This window comes from Mya arenaria, chromosome 15 (assembly GCF_026914265.1).
Source record: "Mya arenaria isolate MELC-2E11 chromosome 15, ASM2691426v1".
Classification (NCBI taxonomy): Eukaryota; Metazoa; Mollusca; class Bivalvia; order Myida; family Myidae; genus Mya; species Mya arenaria.
In genome coordinates this window covers 57,612,824-57,632,434 of record NC_069136.1, presented here as the reverse complement: position 1 = coordinate 57,632,434, position 19,611 = coordinate 57,612,824, and the positions used below count along the sequence as shown (strand labels likewise).

General features: G+C 34.4%; 2 protein-coding genes across 2 annotated transcripts in view; both read left to right on the top strand.

The window, feature by feature from the left end:
• The first annotated feature begins 7 nt into the window (after positions 1–7).
• On the top strand, positions 8–5,867 carry LOC128218751 (transmembrane protein 256 homolog). Its single transcript, XM_052926440.1, has 4 exons — positions 8–295; positions 1,046–1,089; positions 2,865–2,945; positions 3,710–5,867. Exons 1-4 carry the CDS (start codon positions 88–90, stop codon positions 3,851–3,853), a joined length of 477 nt encoding a protein of 158 aa, XP_052782400.1. The 5' UTR covers positions 8–87; the 3' UTR covers positions 3,854–5,867.
• Positions 5,868–8,910: 3,043 nt separating this feature from the next.
• Positions 8,911–19,611, top strand: part of LOC128220672 (uncharacterized) — a 39,615-nt gene continuing 28,914 nt past the window's right edge. The window contains exon 1 of the mRNA XM_052929162.1: positions 8,911–9,065. Within this exon, the coding sequence (XP_052785122.1) occupies positions 8,990–9,065 (76 nt within the window). The 5' untranslated portion in view covers positions 8,911–8,989. The remainder of the gene's footprint in view (positions 9,066–19,611) is intronic.

Genomic DNA, 19,611 nt, shown 5'->3' with positions numbered 1-19,611 from the left:
AGTCACTTATTTCCGCGACCACCACTTTCGTTATCTTGATTATTTTGGCAAATTTTATTCTATGACCTTGAGTTTTAGTATGATTTGATGTATAAAATGGAGTTAGTATCCGACATATTTCATGTAGTATCTGATGTATTTGTAACCAGAAAAGACGAAGTTAAACTAGTTGAAAAAGTTGTTAAGGAAATCAGAACTCAAATAGATGTAAGAGAAATGGCAGGCAGCAATATTGTCAGGCTTGCAGGAATTTCGGGTGCTCTCGCAGTGTCAATGGCAGCATATGGAGCTCATGGTGAAAACTTCTTAATTCCTTATTTGACGAAAAAAAATGTGTTTGTACTTTTTTTTTGACATATATCAGCTGATTCAGTAGTCCAAATAATTGTACCTTGACAGATTTTTTTTACGATTTTTGATATGGCAAATCCTTTACGTACAAATTGTTTTGTACCAAAAGTGGGTAGTTATTCCGATCGGGATTTCAGGTTAAAGCATATTGCGTAGATAAAAAATATCATAAAACAAGAAATATTACCAGATAATGTTATTTTATACTACTTCCGTATGCAAAAAATAAATATTTAACAAATAATTATGAGTTTGATGGGTTTTTCTTCATATCATTCATTCCCCTCCCCCCCCCCCCCACAAGCCCGTTTTAAGAATTTAGGGATTGGAAGAATCCTGTATAACACGTTACAAGTCTATTATTTTAGACTACTGATTCAGAGTCTTTGACAACTTTTGTTTTGGTGTAGGGAACATAATGAATATCAGAGTTAAACTTCAAATATTATAAAAAGTAAATGAGCATTATTGTGGCTAGGATGTTGTTAACTTCTTGAAACTTAGTCAGAACGATAATTTAGACAAGTGTGAATATTGGTCATTTCTGATCAATTAAAGTAAAAGATATGTTTTGAAAGAAATTAATGCGCCAGTCAATTGTAACCACGCCCCCCCCCCCCATTGCATCCATTGCATTTTAGTCCTATGTAGGTGATTGGCTGTCAGAGAATTACATAATTATTTTATATTTCAGCATTTAACAGCCCAGAAAATGATGATGAAGTGAGACTGAGGAATGTAAGTACATATGATATATATAATATACATAAATACAATTTCAGGTACTGCAATTCTTAATGATTAAGAGTGGTACTTATTGGAGGCATATTAGGCGATGTCATTGGCTGCAAATGTTGGTTATTATCAATTACACTATATGATATAAAAGGAATTGGGATTTGTTTGCAGGTGTTTGAATCTGGCAGGCAGCAAGGTGCAATTGCTCCCCTGTGCAAGCAGGTGTTTGAATCCAGCAACAAGGTGCAATTGCCCCCCCCCCTTCGTTAGCAGGTGTTTGAATTTAGCAGCAAGGTGCAATTGCCTTCCTTTGTTAGCAAGTTTTTGAATCTTGCAACAAGATGCAATTGCCCCCCTTTGTTTGCAGGTGTTTGAATCTGACAACAAGATGCAATTGCTCTCCTTTGTTTGCAGGTGTTTGAATCTGACAAGAAGATTCAATTGCCCCCCCTCCCCTTTGTAAGCAGGTGTTTGAATCTGACAACAAGATGCAATTGCTCTCCTTTATTTGCAGGTGTTTGAATCTGAGAAACAAGATGCAATTGCCCCCCTTTGTTTGCAGATGTTTGAATCTGACAACAAGATGCAATTGCTCTCCTTTATTTGCAGGTGTTTGAATCTGACAAGAAGATTCAATTGCCCCCCTTTGTAAGCAGGTGTTTGAATCTGACAACAAGATGTAATCTCCTTTATTTGCAGGTGTTTGAATCTGAGAAACAAGATGCAATTACCCCCCTTTGTTTGCAGATGTTTGAATCTGACAACAAGATGCAATTGCTCTCCTTTATTTGCAGGTGTTTGAATCTGAGAAACAAGATGCAATTGCCCCCCTTTGTTTGCAGATGTTTGAATCTGACAACAAGATGCAATTGCTCTCCTTTATTTGCAGATGTTTGAATCTGACAAGAAGATTCAATTGCCCCCCTTTGTAAGCAGGTGTTTGAATCTGACAACAAGATGTAATCTCCTTTATTTGCAGGTGTTTGAATCTGAGAAACAAGATGCAATTGCCCCCCTTTGTTTGCAGATGTTTGAATCTGACAACAAGATGCAATTGCTCTCCTTTATTTGCAGGTGTTTGAATCTGACAAGAAGATTCAATTGCCCCCCTTTGTAAGCAGGTGTTTGAATCTGACAACAAGATGTAATCTCATTTATTTGCAGGTGTTTGAATCTGAGAAACAAGATGCAATTACCCCCTTTGTTTGCAGATGTTTGAATCTGACAACAAGATGCAATTGCTCTCCTTTATTTGCAGGTGTTTGAATCTGACAAGAAGATGCAATTGCCTCCCTTTGTAAGCAGGTTTTTGAATCTGACAACAAGATGCAATTGCTCTCCTTTATTTGCAGGTGTTAGAATCTGGCAACATGATGCAACTGCTCTCCTTTATTTGCAGGTGTTTGACTCTGGCCACAAGATGCAATTGGTCTCCTTTCTTTGCAGGTGTTTGAATCTGTTCACAAGATGCAATTGGTCTCCTTTTTTTGCAGGTGTTTGAATCTTTCCGGAATATGCAATTGCTCTCCTTTATTTGCAGGTGTTTGAATCTGGCCACAAGATGCAATTGCTCTCCTTTATTTGCAGGTGTTTGAATCTGGCCACAAGATGCAATTGGTCTCCTTTATTTGCAGGTGTTTGAATCTGGCCACAAGATGCAATTGGTCTCCTTTATTTGCAGGTGTTTGAATGTTTCCAGAATATGCAATTGCTCTCCTTTATTTGCAGGTGTTTGAATCTGGCCACAAGATGCAATTGCTCTCCTTTATTTGCAGGTGTTTGAATCTGGCAACAAGATGCACTTGTTCCACTCTGCAGCGCTGATGGCTGTACCACTAACAAGACATCCCAAACTGGTAAGTATATATTACAGTAGCATCAACAGCAACAGGCATAGTCTTTAGTTTTGAGCTCTATTGGCCAGTGGCCAGAAGAGCTTTCTGATGCTGCAGTGTATGTTGTCTGTGCATCCGTGTGTCTGTAAACAATTCCTTGTGAATGCGATACAGTCTTCAGTTTTGATTGAATTTTAATCAAAATTATACAGTAGTTAGATATCCATGAGAGCTTGGTTCCTTTGAAAAACCATTCAGATCTGTCAATGCATGGCTGGATAATAGCCATTGAAATGATCAAAATTGCTATTGTAGCAAAGTCAAATATTACAGTCTGAGAGAGACAAATTGTTTCTAGAGTTTGCAGTTAGATTTTTATTTACTCCCCCTTGCCTTTGTTAAATGGTGAAAATTACAGTTTGAGAGGGTTTGTTAATTTTAGCTCTACTGGCCAAAGAGGCAGAGTCATTCGTGCTTCGGCTTGTACACAATTGCTTTTAACATTTGTTAAAATAATGCCCCTGGGGTCAAAACTGGCCATGCCCCGAATTTTACAAATATCCTATAGACTTATATTGTGAAATCTTTGAAAATCTTACTACTTGAAATTTGGGCCCAGACACTTTTGCACATATCTAGCATTTGAAGAGCTTATTTCTGCAGGTTGGTTATTTACATGTATTGTTTAACAAGCTACAACCAGGCCTAATACTGGCCATACAATGTTAACACCTATACCATTGTACCCTGGTAATTACTCCATCGGTTGTCTGTTTTCGCTTCAGATTGGCTCAGCGATGTTTACCGGGATGGTGATATTCTCTGGAACATGCTACTACCAGGCAATCACAAAGGACAGTCGAATAAGGTTCTTCACCCCGTACGGGGGGATGCTGCTTATTGTCTCCTGGCTACTCATGATCTTGTGATGTGAACATGTTAAATATAGCACAAATTCGAGGGGTGAACACGAAAAGGTTCTAAGTGACATTAAATAAAGAAGCAGATAGAACTTTTTCGCTTTCACCCCTCGACATGAGGCCACAAAAACAACAGTTTGGTTGGCCTTATAGGTTTATTTGTTGTTTATTTGGAGAAAAAATATAATATAGCAGTTTTATAAGCTAAGCAAAAAACTGGCCGCTGTTTTTATTTTTGTTAGTTGGGTAAGGCCAACCAAGCTATTTTTTTATTGTGGCCTTATAATGTGGTTGGTGGAATGAGGTGACAGTGGAAGAACTGCATTCTCAGTGAGTTAAAAAAAGTTTAGAAAAAAAATCGATGTCTATGCCTTTCCAATTACAAATATTGCCAGAATAAAAAAATGTGAAATGGAGTTAAAGAAATGACCATGTTGCAGGAACACATATTTTGACTCTGACTGTAGACATTTTATTGTGTTAGAGATTCTCTTGTATTTATGTTGTTTTTGATGTGTGTTTTTCTAACCATAAAGTTTGTTAAACTTTTTTGGATAATATGAGTTTTTAGGGATATTGACATACTTTTGATGTAAATTGTTGTAAATTCTTTAACAGAAATCACTGCATGTTTAATCATTTAAAGTATAAATGATCCTTATCACCATAGTATTGATGTTATATGTTTAATACAAATATATATCCTAGAAACATCTAAAATCATTTCCTAACAAGTCATTTTCTTAAGTTAGGTATCTCACTGAAGTCATATGAAATGATAACTTAATATCTGAAATACTTATAAATGATCCTTATCACTATACTTAAGATGTTATATGTTTAATACAAATATATATCCTGGAAACATCTTAAAGTCATTTCCTTAAAGTATCTCACTAGTCATATAATATGAGAACTTAATACTGTAACTGAAAATACTTCATTTCCATTGCTTGTATTGAACATACTCGCTTTGAAGTTAAAAACACTCAGAATTTTCTTTATATTTGATTTTTAAAATTTTAAGAAATTGACATAATTATAATGTCTTGAGATGTTCTATGAATATTGGTCCAGGGCTTCTAAAAATCCGGATGAATTCTTAAATCAGAATTGAGCTTTCAACTTCAGACACTTATACAGTTGTATATATTTTGCTCACACATTTTGCGTCAAAAACAGTAGGAATTACCTTGAAATGAATATAAATGACTTTTGAAACTGTTTTCAAAATGAGTCTTAGCCCTTTAACCCAGCTTTGAGAATGAATCCCTTATTAGGCTTATACTTAAAAAAACATCTGACTCTTTTTCATGATTGACAATTATCAGCTGTTAGAACTCCTGGCCCCAATTTCTCTAACCTTCTCATGCAAAACAGGATTAAGTGGCTTATTTCAGTAAGCTAAAATGCATACAACAAATGTACTTAAATTGGATTTTGATACATGAAAAATTGATTATTGTAATTATCATAATACAATTCCTATGTATAAAGTAAAAAATTCTCAAAGAAGTAAATATTACGCAAACTATTGAAAAACAAAAAAGTGAGATAAACTTAATCCTGTTATAAGGAACTTGAGAAGTTTCGAGAAATTGGGTCCTGATTATGGTATTCTAAAATCATGTGGGAAAAAAAATCATTTTTTTCTGTTAAATAATCATCATCATAAGTAGTGGTTGGTTATGAATGGTTTTTACTTTATTTTTCTTTCTTACAGAAAAAAAGTTAAAGAAAGTTTGTTTTAATATCATGTTACAGTAACTGTTATTGTTAGTATTATAGTACATTGTAGTAGTATTTAAATCTTGCGATGGAAATGATCACAATTTTTTTAATTAAATAAAATCAAAATTGATTAGCTAATATTTAAGCATGTCAGATTTGTCAGGCGATTCAAGTGTAAAAGATTTACATGTGTTGTTTTGCCACATCTCCGGTTTTAATAGTTATTATGACATTCTCATAAACCTGGTTTACAGACCTGTACCTGTCCTATGTAATAAATAATCTAATAATTGTAATAGTTGCGTTATTTACGATTTACCTTACAATTTCTGATGTATGAGGATTGGGTATTGATGTGCTGACAGTGTTTTTTTCTGACATTTTTTTTCTTCTTCTTTTTATTTGAATCTTAAACCACGTACCAATAGGCGACTATAAATTAAATGCTAGATTTTCACCCCCCCCCCTTTTTTCTGTCGCCCCTTAAATTTTATTGACTGAAATAAAAATGTTAAACTAGGGTCAGTGTTTGGGTATCAGTCCGGTTCTGTCTGGGAATAGTGTTTGTTCAAACCTACGGTGTCGATGTATTAAAAAGGAGTTTTATCATCCCATATGCAATAAAAAAGAGCATGAACACATATTCAACGGTGAAACAGGCATCTAATAAGAAAAAAATAAAATAAAATGTCATCCCCTGCCCCAATTTGAAAAATATTTAAATTAAAGTATTTTTTTTCTCATTTATTTTTTGCCTAGCATTCATTTTAACAAACAGTTCTAGAACAGATTCATACAAAAACAAAATTCTATGCATTTTCTATATGTGCATACGCACACGCGCATACACGCGCGCTGACACACACGCACACACAACACACACACACACACATACACGTGCAGACACACAAGCATACATTTTTGCTCTCCACTACGGATTGTATGAGTATTGTTATATCATAAATAGTAGAAAAACAGGTAAATGAAAATAAAGCAATTTATTTATAAGGGCCATATGTTTACATGTCCATGATTAAACCTAAAAAAATCATTTCTCTTTTTTTAGCTCATCTCGCACAAAGTTCATAAATAATGTACGCTATGGTGATCACTCGGCATTATATTGTACGGTGTTATGCATGTGTTGTCACCATTATTTTACCTGTCCACAACTCTTAAGTAATGGTTTAAGGTTATTGGAATGTATTCACCAAAATACTTGGCCTGGATTGTCACACTCAGTCTATTATTTGATAAAGCATGCAGAAAACCCTTCAACCAGTTAGTGTTTAAGATTATACTGCCTTAGCCACTGTTTTGATCTATTGACTCACCTGATTAAATATAAAAAAGGCTGTAATTCACCCAAAAATATATGGCAGATTTCAAAAACACTGGCATCTCTTTTGTAACTGTATTATTTTTTGAGCACGAAGGTCATATTATGATTGATTGTTGTTGTCTACATTGTTAGCAAGACATCAAAAGTGGCAGAGTGCTAACTTGCTTAGGGTGGAAAGAGCAAATAGTGTTATATTGTGAAGAATTAAATAGAAAATTATGATTTCAACAGAAATGTTGGAAATTGTATTTAACTAATGTAATTTAATTAAGGTTTCAACAGCCAAATATGTAACATTTGTACATGTACAGTATTTTTTCTTAACAAAACATTTTAAAAAATATTATGAACTCTAAAGGCTAGATGGTGCACATGTTGGTCTCATTTGGGCAGATTGGGGGAATAGAAAAGGGCAGGGAGCAGTCCCATTCTGTAACTGCCTAGCTAAAACCCTCTATGTCTGAACACTCGAGTAGTATAGCCACATTTCTACCCAATCTTCATGAAACTTTTTTTTTTTTGGCCTTCTCAAGTTTGAGTATATTTCAAGGCCGCATATTGTGTGCCATATTGAGTGAAAAGGAGCTTACTAGGTTAATGTTTGGAAACCATTGTTAGAACTAAATTTTCTTTCAAACCTTCATGAAACTTGGTCTCAAGTATTGTTAATAAGATATACTAGGCCTAGTTTGATACTGGTCCACTGTCATTTTGTGGAGTAGGTCATCTGTCGAAAAACCTTGCCAAAACTAATCTGAATGAGTATCTAAGATATATATCAAGATCATTTACGAGTCATAACAAGGTGAACTATCGGCAGTCATTTTAGGGGTGAGACTAGCCTTGTAGTACAGTTGTCCGCCTCATACCCCAGAGGTTGAGGGTTCGATCCCCATTAGGAGCAGTTTCCGTTAGACTCATTAAAGGACACCAGAACCACAGTGGCTTGATGACAATTGCTCATTCAAGTCCAAAAGTCATAATAAATTAGTTCAACTAGCCAAAATTATACATACTTGAACATGTATATCATTAATATAATACAGTGACTTAAACATAAAATGAGATTTGACAAAATTCAAAAGTACCCTATACTGTATAAATATGAAACCATATTAGAGTAAACAGAAAAATAAAAAATGTTACCACCATACATGGATATACCGTAGGTGGGAGTATCCATTTTATATGGTCATTCCTAAGAAATGAAATATAATTATATACATAATACATAATTGTGTAAATAAATAGATATGTTTTCACCCGCTTTGATTGATACTATGGCAGTATCTGATAAACGTTCTCTTTTAATTTCATTTCTTATTGAGGATACAGTTAAGATGCATTTTTTAACAGTTTCTAGTCCAAAATGGTGCATTTTGGGCGCATTTTATTACTGTTTTTCCTATTTTGAAACAAAAAGTAAACTTGGAGTGTTTAAGGTGGGGTGGGGGTGGGGGCGCATTTAATCCGCTAGTGTTTTGAAGGTTTTTTTGTTAATCACATACCAGCAACGGTTGATGTTGTTACAAAATCTTTGACAGCCAGGGTCCTGAGATAACTGCATAATACGAGGGTTTTTTTAAGAATAAAATGAATTTAATCGTATGTATATCTATATATTGTTTATTATTATATCTAGCATATGCACTGATTCAAGATAATCCATTTTTATAACCGCTTCACCACAAAAAGTCAATGCACTATGTTGGGGCCGCAAAAAAGCAATTAAAAAGAAAACGCGTATTCCATTTGACAAATCCTTCTCGTACCAGTAGCGTCGAACAATGGCCTAATTATTAATCTTTTAAATTATTTAGTCCACTTTTTATTAAATTATCTATCAATGAACCTATTATTTTAAATAAGCGCACAGTACTTAAGCACAAAGAATATATGTATTACCGAAACGCATCAATCTACTTCACCGTCATCATCTGACAATTGAAGGATTCATAAAGATCAGTGGAGTGTAACCTGACAATCACGCTGTGCATCGTTCCCAGTTTGAACGGGCAGCGTCGACGTTGTGTTGGAAGAAGGTGCACGTGCAATTATTGTTGACCATTTCCATGGCAACTAAATCCAGAACAACCATGTTGGGATTATTGATTTGTGTTCTATTATTGGGATTAACTTCTGGCCAAGGTGGGCACAATATTTATATTCATGTTAAATGGAAACTATAGAGGGGTTGCAAAAAACATAATAAGTGTATGCTTTCCAGTGGGGTATTATATAGGTCATTCTGTGAAATACAAATGATATTTCACTGTGTTAAACGGTGAAATTATCAATTTGATATTTTTCACTGTTTTAAAATTAAGTTACGTATGAATACAGTTTGGCGCATCGTTTTCTAGTAAACGTACCTTAATGCATTTTCATACCAAATTTAGGCATATAATTAAAAATGTTTCAGTTGTAGATTGCAATATATTTCACCTCGTGAACACCAAACGGTAATAATGAAGTCGTGGCTGCGCAACTCGTAAAATATAGCTTTTGGTGCTCACTCGGTGAAATATATCACGATCTTACACTGAAACAAACAATCATCCTATATGTACGTGTAGGTACGCGTATATGTACATCTTGCAGTTGAGTTTAAACGTAATTTGCGAAATCGAATTTGAAACTGGTAAATGTAGTCTAGCTGATACCCGCACCAATCAGTTTTTCTCGTGCTATCGTACATGCGGAATGTGTGTGTAAGTTTATTAACGGCACACTCGGGCAAGGCCCATTCGGTGAGGGCTCCGATAGTATTGTTTGTCATATTAGATTTTTGGAGCAAAGTGGACTGACAGAATGTAACCCTGGCTCGAGCTACCATCCTTTTTTAACGTGCACCAATGTATAGCAGTGTCACACGGGACCCCCGTTTAACGTCCCCGGCAGACGATTAGTATATTTTAGTGGTACGGCGGGGAATCTAACTTCTGATCCCTGGATTGACAGTCAAGTGTGTTACCACTAGACCACGGATCCGCCACCAGTCATGCCACTCTTCTATGTTGTACAATTAAGTATTATAGTTAACGCTAACATGAACTGCAGCGCGTACTAAAAGGTCGATGTCATGTTTCGCATTGACGCATGCCAGTTGAAATATTGAATAGAAATATGTATTGACTTAAATCTAAAAACAAGAAGAAGCTAAAATTATAACCACCCAAATGCGGACAAATATAAAAGCTGTACTAATGCAGCGCATTGTTGCACAACGGTCAGCAAGTGATAATAACGTCAGCCGTGTTTGGGTTCAGAATGAATAGTACGAACATGTTTAGAATGTACAAACTGTATATGTAAAAACTTACTTATTTTAACCCCCCAAAATGATTATTCTATAGTCACAATTGTTTGCACATAGCATTTCATTCTGCACGCGTACTGTCTGAAGACAAAAATAAACAACGCATCTCAACTTAGAACATGTCTCATGAACATGACACTGGCAGGACAAAAAAATGATTGACTCGAGAAAACCTGGTAGAGGAAATTTAATTATTTGTTATTTTTTGCATCGTATTATGAAGACCTCGTAGAATATTACAAGGGATTCATCGTCGTATCAATTATCCAAGCGGAACAAAAAACCAGACATGTTAACCTTATTTTGACCTCGGGTTCGATCCCCACTGCTTTCAACCTCAGCATGAATGTTTAGATCAGTCCACACGAGTATAACTAGTGGATCCAGCTTTAGTTCTTATTTTAATATCAGAGAAAAAAAGTAATAAAATACACTCAAAAGGCATCATTTCGGACTAGAAGTTGTTAAAAATATATTGGGGGAAAAAACCCCAGACCCCAATCTCACCATTTTAAACCAAATATATTCTGTTCCTGAGGGAGGGGTGAACGTCAAAAGGTAACGCCCCCCCTCCCATGCTATGTCACACCCCCTCTATCGTCAACTCCTGGACTCTCCACTGTAGACGCAATCATACAAGTAAAAATTGACACCTGGGCATTGATTAATGTTATCGTATGTACATACATGGCGATCGGTCATACAAATGGAAATATAAATGTACGAATGCCTGAAATAACATGAAATTACATATGTCCATATGTTACTAAGTAAAAGGTTCATAATTATCATATTTAAAGCTGCACTCTCACAGATTTACCGTTTTCACAACTTTTTTATTTATTGTTCTGGAGTGAGCCATTTTTTTGCGTAAATGTCGAAAAACCAGTGGTACAAGACTGCTGAAGAAAGGTCGGATAGCAGTTTTACATATTTCCTTTCGAACATTAATATTTAATGGTTAAAAGCGTTGCTAACGCTTTAAGAAAAATGAGTTTTTCGGCATGATTTAACAAATGAGATCTGTTCTATTGTGAGTTATCTTTTATCACTAAAAATGAGGCATTGATACTTAAACCAGCTGGTTCTGAGACAAAAAAAATAATGTCAAAACTATTTATCTGTGAGAGTGCAGCTCTAACGGGGACCCGCTCATTTTTTGTAAAATGCAATATGTTTTTTTATGACGAAATAAAGTGAGGATTCATTTGGAGTGTTAAAACTAAGATACTGACGACATGAAACCACCGAAAACGTTGATCGGGGCTCAAATATAGCCTTTTAAAGTCAACGATTTTGACTAGCATTCGGAACGTAAGGCATAAGGTTAAATCAACACTTAGCTTTCGCAAGAGTTCTTGTGTCTTGTTGTCAATTTTTGATTTTTTTCTTTGCTATACCGGCGTGGGTTCGCTACACAATAAAACCAGATTTATTTTAGAATTCCTTAATTGCATTTTTTTTTCTTCTGCAATATCGGTACGTAAGAGTAAAATAATTAAATTGTTAGTGTTTTTAGACTCATTTCCGCGGAAAAAATGGTCCAAAACACGAGCGAGTCCCTTTGAACAACAACTGCTCGTATGTTATCGTCACTAGAAAGCTTTCCAAAGCTTATGCTACATGTTTATCACTATTGCATTTGGTAAATAAATGTTCTGTTCTGTTCTGTTCTATGTTCATCACTGCAACGTTAAAACACTTTCATCAGAATTAGAGAAAACATAAAACCGAGCATATGCATTCGTTGCTTTAAAGCCTTTCGAGATTATGTCTATATTGTCTATATACGTCTATATTGTCTATATTGTCTATATATGTTCGTCATGGCAACGTTACATAACGATTAAGAGATTAAGAGAAAACGACAACTGTACACAATGTTATTTTTATGTAATCGTTGCTTTAAGCTCTACAGATCTTATGTCTATATATGTTCATTTAAATATTGCGACGTTATATAACGATTATCAGATCTAGGGAAAATAACAACCGTATATATGTATTCGTCGCAAAAGCTCTATACAGTACGAATTGTACGAAACCCGACATGCTCCAGGTTAATATTATAACATGTGTCAGATCCCCGTTACAATAAAAATCGGAAAGCTTAAGATCGTAAATTTCCAGTCGTTTTATCGATTTTTGGCGTAAAAAATCGTAAGAGGTTCTACACGTAACATGAGCACTCCTAAGCAGCGCCAGGCTTACGACTAAGATATCTTGTTGCAAACGAGGCCCGGTGCTGTGTTGAAATAAAAAAAGTAAATTCATTCAAGCATAAAAAAGAAGTACAATAATTGAGGTATTTATGTGGAGCGCTAGCGTACCTTAGCTAGGTGTGGCGGATCCGTGGTAACACACTTGATTGTTGATCCAGGGACCGCAGGTTCGATTTCCCGCCGCACCACTGAAAATACTAATCGTCTTCCGGGCGGAACGTTAAATGTGGGTTTCCATGTGACAGTGCTATACACTGGTGCATGTTAAATTACCAGGGTAGCTCTAATCAGGGGTACATTCTGTATGTGCACAATGCTCCCAAAACATAATTTGACTAACACTCTCATCGGAGCACTCGCCGAATGGGCAAGGCCCGAGTGTGGGTCTATATAAGCCTATACACCACCAGCTGGTCATTCCTGTAACGATTTTAACAGCATTTTTACCTGCTTATATCAATTTATTCTACCTATTCGTACCTAAATTTTCACTTCTTCACTTTATTCATTGCGTAACATAAATATTCAACTGTATCGTATTTTCGAAATACAATCAACCTACTTTTTCATGTTGACATATTTTTGTGACAAAATGTCAAGCCGTTGACCACAACTTATAAGAACAGTTAGGTACAAAACAGCATCATCTTTGATTAAAGTTGCCACATAAACTTTACGAATAGAATATAAATGAGCTTTCTAAACTCTGAAACATAATTACCAAAACATGCATACTGGGTTAAAGAAACGCGTTCACGTTTTATAGCTTCAGACATCTGTTATTTTTATTTTGTGTGAAATGTGAGCAAAATGCTTGCAAAAATAAAGCACATCACCAAAAAAAGAGCTCTATTGTTAACTGTTACATAATGGGACAGAAAATGCCTTTTTGCCGAAAAGCCTTAGACTAGTAATGCTATTACTTAAAGGGACTCGACACCAGATGGTCCCAAAATCGACAAATGCAGTATTTCCTCAAAACAAGCCTTTAATTGTCAATACGAGCTAGTATGAGGCCGATAATATATAACTTTATATGATAAAAACAGTATTTTGTCGTTCTCTCCCTCGTTTACAAGTTTAAAAATAGCGCATAACGTTCTACCAGTTTAAAGTGTGTATATTAGGCATGCGAAAGTCACGTGATTAGTACAGATACCGACGCTACTTTTAAATTAAGTGACATTTACGTGGTAGACCAGTAACTTTCGAATTAAAAAAGTACACAAAAACTGCGAAATATACATGTGTCGTTAGCGATGTAATACACCAGTAAGTAAGATTCAATGCGTTGTACACTACGATATCAATTTTATGTTAGTTTTTGACAAAACATATTGCAATTGTATCACCTGGTGTCTAGTCCCTTTAAGGCTTAGATTTACAAAACTGTGTTCAAATTAAGAATTTGCCAGTTATAGTTTGGTTATAAAAGAAGCATAACTCGATTTCAACAAAGTCTGAAACAATTTATTGCCAGCAAGAAATATGTGAGGGAGTCGCTGTAACGGTTTAATTAACATAATTAATTACGCAAAAGCTTATTTCGGCGGTTCTCAAAGCAACGGTACAGTATTCCTTCTTACTGCACACTACTGTCATAATTTGATATGAAACCATTGTGATTAATTTGTCATTCGTTTTATCACAGTAATTGTGTGCTGTTTTTTTTGCATCCTGTCATTTTTTTGACATGCTTTCTTTGTGGTATGCAAAGTAAATTACTGTAACGGAATAAACAAGAACAGTCTATATGTAACCTTCAAAGAACAAATAAAATAGTTACTTTTCAAAATTGAGTTATGTTGAACATAATCATTACAACAACCGCAACAGCAGCAGCAACATCACACAGAGAAATATTTTCTGTTCTCAGACTAAATAGTAGTAGTGAATCTACCGATCAAACGAATTTGTTAAGAGCATTTTTGTTTTAAGTACTGCGCAAGTCTGTTAAATGAGAGAAAAACAGCATATGTAAGATATTCAAATATATCCAGCTATTGTTCGAAATTAAAGTATGCTAAAGGGATGATTGTTGTTTTAATCCTCAATGCAACAAAAGTACACGTACGCCGTACTACGTAGACTCTTCTTTTTAAAATAAATTGTATTTAATTATTATATTCAATAACAAAACCTAAACTGCTAATTAACAAGTACGTTTTACATCGTCTGTATGAATAATGACCATATCTATTGTATAATAACTCACTTATAATCAATCACAGTTCCCCTCCTATGATGTATGAGTATAATCGATCACGCATACTTTTCCTTGACATGTTACACGTTTCCTCCAAGTTTGTCTGTTTTAAGGGGTAAATACGAGGCCCGCGTCTCGATAAAGAATCAGATTGACACTGATTAATTGTGGAACAACTGTATATTAAATGTACATACTTATACACGTAAGACATGTTATATGCACACGTGTTCTATATGGTATACGTGCACGTACTCTATATGGTTCACGTGCACGTGCTCTATATGGTATACGTGCACGTACTCTATATAGTATAAGTGCACGTACTCTATATGGTTCACGTGCACGTGCTCTATATGGTATACGTGCACATGTTATATATATGCATGGTATGTGTACACGTAAGATATATGGTATGTGTACACGTAAGATATATGGTATATGTACACGTTAGATATATGGTATGTGTACACATAATATATATGGAATGTGTACAAGTAAGATATATGGTATGTGTACCTGTTATATATGTGGTATATGTACATGTTATATATATGCATGGTATGTGTACACGTAAGATATATGGTATGTGTACACGTAAGATATGTGGTATATGTACACGTTAGATATATGGTATGTGTACACGTAAGATATATGGTATGTGTACACGTAAGATATATGGTACTTGTACACGTAAGATATATGGTATGTGTACACGTAAGATATATGGTACTTGTACACGTAAGATATATGGTATGTGTACACGTAAGATATATCTTACGTGTACAAATAAGATATATGGTATGTGTACACGTAAGATATATGGTATGTGTACACGTTAGTTATATGGTATGTGTACAAGTAAGATATATGGTACTTGTACACGTAAGATATATGGTACTTGTACACGTAAGATATATGGTATATGTACACGTTAGATATATGGTATGTGTACACGTTAGATATATGGTATATGTACACGTTAGATATATGGTATATGTACACGTTAGATATATGGTATGTGTACACGTTAGTTATATGGTATGTGTACACGTAAGATATATGTTTTTTGTACACGTAAGATATATGTTACTTGTACAAGTAAGATATATGGTATGTGTACACGTAAGATATATGGTATGTGTACACGTAAGATATATGGTACGTGCACACGTAAGATATATGTTACTTGTACAAGTAAGATATATGGTATGTGTACACGTAAGATATATGGTATGTGTACACGTAAGATATATGGTACGTGCACACGTAAGATATATGGTACTTGTACACGTAAGATATATGGTATGTGTACACGTAAGATATATGGTATGTGTACACGTAAGATATATGGTACTTGTACACGTTAGTTATATGGTATGTGTACAAGTAAGATATATGTTTTTTGTACACGTAAGATATATGGTACTTGTACACGTAAGATATATGGTATATGTACACGTTAGTTATATGGTATGTGTACACGTAAGATATATGGTATGTGTACACGTAAGATATATGGTACTTGTACACGTAAGATATATGGTATGTGTACACGTAAGACATATGGTATGTGTACACGTAAGACATATGGTATGTGTACACGTAAGATATATGGTACTTGTACACGTAAGGTATATGGTATATGTACACGTTAGATATATGGTATGTGTACACGTTAGATATATGGTACTTGTACACGTTAGATATATGGTATGTGTACACGTTAGATATATGGTACTTGTACACGTTAGATATATGGTATATGTACACGTTAGATATATGGTATGTGTACACGTTAGATATATGGTATATGTACACGTTAGATATATGGTATGTGTACACGTTAGATATATGGTATATGTACACGTTAGATATATGGTATATGTACACGTTAGATATATGGTATATGTACACGTTAGATATATGGTATATGTACACGTTAGATATATGGTATATGTACACGTTAGATATATGGTATGTGTACACGTAAGATATATGGTATGTGTTCACGTAAGATATATGGTATGTGTACACGTAAGATATATGGTATGTGTACACGTTAGATATATGGTATGTGTACACGTAAGATATATGGTATGTGTACACGTTAGATATATGGTACTTGTACACGTTAGATATATGGTATATGTACACGTTAGATATATGGTACTTGTACACGTTAGATATATGGTATCTGTACACGTTAGATATATGGTACTTGTTCACGTAAGATATATGGTATGTGTACACGTAAGATATATGGTATGTGTACACGTAAGATATATGGTATGTGTACACGTAAGATATATGGTATGTGTACACGTAAGATATATGGTATGTGTACACGTAAGATATATGGTATGTGTACACGTAAGATATATGGTATGTAAGATATATGGTATGTGTACACGTAAGATATATGGTATGTGTACACGTAAGATATATGGTATGTGTTCACGTAAGATATATGGTATGTGTTCACGTAAGATATATGGTATGTGTTCACGTAAGATATATGGTATGTGTACACGTTAGATATATGGTATATGTACACGTAAGATATATGGTATATGTACACGTTAGATATATGGTATGTGTACACGTTAGATATATGGTATATGTACACGTTAGATATATGGTATATGTACACGTTAGATATATGGTATATGTACACGTTAGATATATGGTATATGTACACGTAAGATATATGGTATATGTACACGTAAGATATATGGTATATGTACACGTAAGATATATGGTATGTGTACACGTAAGATATATGGTATGTGTACACGTAAGATATATGGTATGTGTACACGTAAGATATATGGTATGTGTACACGTAAGATATATGGTATGTGTACACGTAAGATATATGGTATGTGTACACGTAAGATATATGGTATGTGTACACGTAAGATATATGGTATATGTACACGTAAGATATATGGTATATGTACACGTAAGATATATGGTATATGTACACGTAAGATATATGGTATATGTACACGTAAGATATATGGTATATGTACACGTAAGATATATGGTATATGTACACGTAAGATATATGGTATATGTACACGTAAGATATATGGTATGTGTACACGTAAGATATATGGTATATGTACACGTAAGATATATGGTATGTGTTCACGTAAGATATATGGTATGTGTACACGTAAGATATATGGTATGTGTTCACGTAAGATATATGGTATGTGTACACGTAAGATATATGGTATGTGTTCACGTAAGATATATGGTATGTGTACACGTAAGATATATGGTATGTGTACACGTAAGATATATGGTATGTGTACACGTAAGATATATGGTATGTGTACACGTAAGATATATGGTATGTGTACACGTTAGTTATATGGTATGTGTACAAGTAAGATATATGTTTTTTGTACACGTAAGATATATGGTACTTGTACACGTAAGATATATGGTATGTGTACACGTTAGATATATGGTATATGTACACGTAAGATATATGGTATGTGTACACGTAAGATATATGGTACTTGTACACGTAAGATATATGGTATGTGTACACGTAAGATATATGGTACTTGTTCACGTAAGATATATGGTATGTGTACACGTAAGATATATGGTACTTGTTCACGTAAGATATATGGTACTTGTACACGTAAGATATATGGTATGTGTACACGTTAGTTATATGGTACTTGTACACGTAAGATATATGGTACTTGTACACGTAAGATATATGGTACTTGTACACGTAAGATATATGGTATGTGTACACGTTAGATATATGGTATGTGTACACGTTAGATATATGGTATATGTACACGTTAGATATATGGTATATGTACACGTTAGATATATGGTATATGTACACGTTAGATATATGGTATATGTACACGTTAGATATATGGTATATGTACACGTTAGATATATGGTATATGTACACGTTAGATATATGGTATATGTACACGTTAGATATATGGTATATGTACACGTTAGATATATGGTATATGTACACGTTAGATATATGGTATGTGTACACGTTAGATATATGGTATATGTACACGTTAGATATATGGTATGTGTACACGTTAGATATATGGTATATGTACACGTTAGATATATGGTATATGTACACGTTAGATATATGGTATGTGTACACGTAAGATATATGGTATGTGTACACGTAAGATATATGGTATGTGTACACGTAAGATATATGGTATGTGTACACGTAAGATATATGGTATGTGTACACGTAAGATATATGGTACTTGTACACGTAAGATATATGGTATGTGTACACGTAAGATATATGGTACTTGTACACGTAAGATATATGGTATGTGTACACGTAAGATATATGGTATGTGTACACGTAAGATATATGGTATGTGTACACGTAAGATATATGGTATGTGTACACGTAAGATATATGGTATATGTACACGTAAGATATATGGTATGTGTACACGTAAGATATATGGTATGTGTTCACGTAAGATATATGGTATGTGTACACGTAAGATATATGGTATGTGTACACGTAAGATATATGGTATGTGTACACGTAAGATATATGGTATGTGTACACGTAAGATATATGGTATGTGTTCACGTAAGATATATGGTATGTGTTCACGTAAGATATATGGTATGTGTTCACGTAAGATATATGGTATGTGTACACGTTAGATATATGGTATATGTACACGTTAGATATATGGTATATGTACACGTTAGATATATGGTATATGTACACGTTAGATATATGGTATATGTACACGTTAGATATATGGTATGTGTACACGTTAGATATATGGTATATGTACACGTAAGATATATGGTATATGTACACGTAAGATATATGGTATATGTACACGTAAGATATATGGTATGTGTACACGTAAGATATATGGTATGTGTACACGTAAGATATATGGT